This window comes from Gracilinanus agilis, unplaced genomic scaffold (assembly GCF_016433145.1).
Source record: "Gracilinanus agilis isolate LMUSP501 unplaced genomic scaffold, AgileGrace unplaced_scaffold33673, whole genome shotgun sequence".
Classification (NCBI taxonomy): Eukaryota; Metazoa; Chordata; class Mammalia; order Didelphimorphia; family Didelphidae; genus Gracilinanus; species Gracilinanus agilis.
Genome location: NW_025366549.1, coordinates 1 through 3,476, shown reverse-complemented (window position 1 = coordinate 3,476; position 3,476 = coordinate 1). Strand labels below are relative to the sequence as shown.

Sequence of the window (3,476 nt, the reverse complement as noted above, 5' to 3'; positions counted from 1 at the left end):
CCTCTCTTCCTAGACTGAGCTGGGCAGGGGTCCTGAGGCACGGAAAGGCTAAACCTCCTCAAAGCCCAATTGTCTCTGAGGATCACCAGTTCCCAGGGCAGGAGATCAGTCAGGGGACTATGGAGCTATCTTGCCTGGGGTGGGGCCCCCCAAACTTGGGAGGCTTTGAGGCATTGGGGACCCCTTTAGCATATACTCCCTAGTTATGGGCCAGGAGGAACCAGGGCCCTTGGTCTTTAGGGGATAGGAGCAGTGGCAGGTACCATAATCCTTGGATGGAGAGGATGCCCCCCTCCCCACCAAATGCCAGACCCATGGCCTCAGCCCAGCCCCAACCCAGGCCGGCAGGCATGCCCCAAATGGAAATAGGACCTGCCAGCAGGCTGCTGCGTCACTGCCCAGATCTGTCTCTGGGCCCAAGAGTTGGGAAGATTTAAAGGGGCAGGCGCCCTGCTTGGGGGCAGGGGCTGCCAAACAGCCATTGCCCCGGGGCTGTCTACTTCAATACCAAGCTGCTCTCTGCCAGCTTTGGGTCAGTCCCTGACCAAGTGCTAGGCTGCGTTTGCCCAGTCCTCCCATGGCTCACACATTCACAGACCCCTCTGTTCCAGCCAGACCTCACAATCCTTAAGGGAAGGACTGGGGGTGGGGGTAGGGTGGGGGGAACCTCAATTAATCAAAATCTGTGGACATTTCAAGCAGTTGTGATGCCTCAGCCCTGGCTGTCTCCAGTCCTGGACTCTTCTCTCCTCTCCCCTCCCCTCTTGGCAGCCAGGAACTCTCCAGAATCCTGGTCCAGAGGGAGGGGAGGAGAGGGGCGGGGGCCTGGTATAAAGGGGCCAGGTCTGGTGCCTGCTGGGGACTTGCTGCGGCACAACCCAACCATGGAGATCCCTGTGCCCATCCAGCCATCCTGGCTGCGTCGCCCAGCCCCCGTGGGATTCCCTAGCCTGGCCACCCCTGCCAGACTCTTCGACCAGCGCTTTGGGGAGGGTCTGCTGGAGGCTGAGCTAGCAGCACTCTGCCCTCAGGCCCTAGCCCCTTATTACCTTCGGGCACCTAGTGTGGCACTTCGGACAGATCCTGGCCCTGGAGAGGTATGGATCTACCCAGATGGACCAATGCAGCCCTCCCTAGGACTCTGGCCCTTTACTGACCTCCATGGAGCCTTTCTACAGAACAGGGAGGTGGAGGGTTCCCTTTGCCCAAGGGAATGGCCAATCTGGGTTTTTCTCCACTTCCCCAGAACAGCCCTTTAGCCACACCCCTGGGACCCCTCCCCATGCCCAGAAGCCCTCTGCAGACATGGAGTGCCCCCTCCTAACTGGGGGGCCTCCTCATCTCCCCTGCCCTCCAGGTGACCCTGGCTAAGGGGCAGTTCTCAGTGCTGCTGGATGTGAAGCACTTCTCCCCGGAGGAGATCACTGTCAAGGTGGTGGGGGACCACGTGGAAGTCCACGCCCGCCATGAGGAGCGCCCGGTATGTTGGGGGGGGCCTGGCAAGTGAGAGGGAGGGAGGCCCAGGGTGCCAGGGGCACTAAGGGGCTCCTATCCCTCAGGACGAGCATGGCTTCATCTCCAGGGAGTTTCACCGCAGATATCGTCTGCCTGAGGGCGTGGACCCAGCAGCAGTGACCTCAGGCCTGTCCCCAGAGGGCATCCTGTCCATCCAGGCAGCAGCTCCAGGGACCCCCACAGCAGAGAGAACTGTGCCCATTGCCCAGGGGCCACAGCCTGGGGCTAAGTAGGAAGGGCTCCCTTCTCCCAAGAAATGGAGCAGCCCCTGCCCAGCTCTGGGGGTGCCTGCTCTAAGCCTGCTCCCCTCTGATCCTCCCTCACATGCTGAGTTTCCAGTACCTTCCCTTCCCTCCTCCCACCCCCTCTCTCCTCCCAGACAGTCTGAGCTTTGTCCTTCCTATAACTCCCTCCCCCTCTTGTGCCACAGGCTCCAGGGAGGACTTCAGGACCCAATAAACATGCTGGGCTTCGCCAAGGGCTAGAGTCAGCTGTGTGGGCCAGGGTGGGGAGAGAAGAGGCAGAGAGGCTGAGGGAAGAGGGCACTTTTATTGGGGGGGGGGGGGTCCATCGAGGGAAGGGTCACTGGCGCTCATACATCTCCCGGAGAATCTTCATGCTCTCAGAGTAACGAAGCTGGTTCCGGTGGGAGGCCTCCTTCCACCTGGGGGATGACAAGCTCTCAGGGCCAGTTCAGGGGGCCAGCGAGGGCTTGAGGGGGAGAGGGGGTGCATACCTCTGTCTGATGCGTTTCCAGCGCTCCATGTTGCGGTAGATAAGGGAGGACATGGTTGGGGCTGTCTCAGGGGGCTGTGCAGAGAGAGGGAGGTAGAGTTCACCCTTTACCACAGCCTTCCCCAGGTCCTGGCCTGTCTCCTCCCCCAAAATTTCCCAGGGGGTTCGAGTCTACTCACTGGGTCCTCAGAGGCCTCCTGGCCCTCTGGCCGAAGCGGGGAGGGGATTCTGGGGCTGGGGGCTTCCCCAGGAGGGCAGGGGGCCGTGGGGGGTGGCAGCTTGTAGACATCTCGGCTCTTCCCATTGCTGACCTCGGTCCCCTTTGGGGAGAACGGGCAAGTGAGGCTCTGTGTGTGTGGGGAGGGGGAAGCCCTCTTCCCCTAATACCCTGGCCCTTCTCACCTCCTCATCCTCCGGCCGGGGAGGTGGGGGGGGACTGGGAGAACGCTCGGGCTCCCGGATGGAGGGGCAGTTTCTCATCCAGGCTCGGCAGATGGGGTACAGGGGTGTGTTCTCACTGAACTGGGCCAGGTCCACGCTTCGGTCAAACAGCTTGATGGTGTAAGTGTCTGGTGGATAAAGGGTACCAATGGGCAGCAAGCCCACCCCTCATTCTGGCCCATTTTACAGATGAGGAAACTGAGCCTGAGAAGGTCACGGAACTCAAGTTTCCTGACTCCCAAGTCCCTTCTCCCCACCAACACTCACTAGGTCTCTGCTGTCCCCCTTCTGAAAGCCCGTCCTCCATCTCCTTCCTCTTCTTCCTCCTGTGATGGGGGAACCTGGCCGAGGGCCTGGGGGCAGATGGATGCAGAACCCTTTGACAGGGTCCTTTAAAGAAGGGAGAGTGGAGCCAGGGCCAGGCCAGCCTAGCCTAGCCCAGCCCAAACCTGCCCAGCCCCTGCCTCCAGCCTGGGCCCAGACTGCTGGGATGGTAGCAGGAAGGGTTCAGGGCCAGGGGAAGGGAGAGAGGGGGCCTGGCCCTGCCCAGGGTATGCTCACCGTTTGCCAGCCGCGGAGATGGAGCAATCCCTGGGGGGAGAAAGACAGCATTACCCCCTCCCGCCCGAGGCACTCTCAGCTCCCCTCCTGCCCAAACCAGCCCAGGACCTACTTGCTGTGGGCGTCCGAGGGCGTTTTCCCGGCCTCTTCGTCCAGCTGCTCCCTTTGGGGGGACAATTACAGAAGCTCGGACCCGGATGGAGCTGGTTCCCGCCCCCCCAGTC

At 61.5% G+C, this 3,476-nt stretch overlaps 2 protein-coding genes across 3 annotated transcripts; one reads left to right on the top strand and one right to left on the bottom strand.

The window, feature by feature from the left end:
* Positions 1-842: 842 nt before the first annotated feature.
* On the top strand, positions 843-1,993 carry HSPB6 (heat shock protein family B (small) member 6). Of its 2 annotated transcripts, none has more exons than XM_044683751.1 (3): positions 843-1,097; positions 1,379-1,480; positions 1,560-1,993. In XM_044683751.1, exons 1-3 carry the CDS (start codon positions 885-887, stop codon positions 1,746-1,748), a joined length of 504 nt encoding a protein of 167 aa, XP_044539686.1. In that variant the 5' UTR covers positions 843-884; the 3' UTR covers positions 1,749-1,993. The 2 variants fall into 2 exon arrangements, with proteins under 2 accessions (XP_044539686.1, XP_044539684.1); XM_044683749.1 differs by having other exon boundaries at positions 1,358-1,480.
* Positions 1,994-2,045: 52 nt separating this feature from the next.
* Positions 2,046-3,415, bottom strand: LIN37 (lin-37 DREAM MuvB core complex component; the record flags this gene model as incomplete). The annotated part of the gene is made up of 7 exons (XM_044683752.1): positions 2,046-2,179; positions 2,252-2,325; positions 2,430-2,570; positions 2,653-2,819; positions 2,959-3,044; positions 3,253-3,282; positions 3,365-3,415. Coding segments are annotated over 7 exons (631 nt in total), but the record flags the coding sequence as incomplete, so codon positions are not given.
* Positions 3,416-3,476: the final 61 nt, after the last annotated feature.

Excerpts from the sequence above, each read along its gene's own strand:
- HSPB6 (XM_044683749.1), top strand. The coding sequence starts at position 885 with ATGGAGATCCCTGTGCCCATCCAGCCATCCTGGCTGCGTCGCCCAGCC. Across the intron at positions 1,098-1,357 it reads CAGATCCTGGCCCTGGAGAG|GTGACCCTGGCTAAGGGGCA; the intron begins GTATGGATCTAC and ends CCTGCCCTCCAG. Across the intron at positions 1,481-1,559 it reads CCCGCCATGAGGAGCGCCCG|GACGAGCATGGCTTCATCTC; the intron begins GTATGTTGGGGG and ends CCTATCCCTCAG.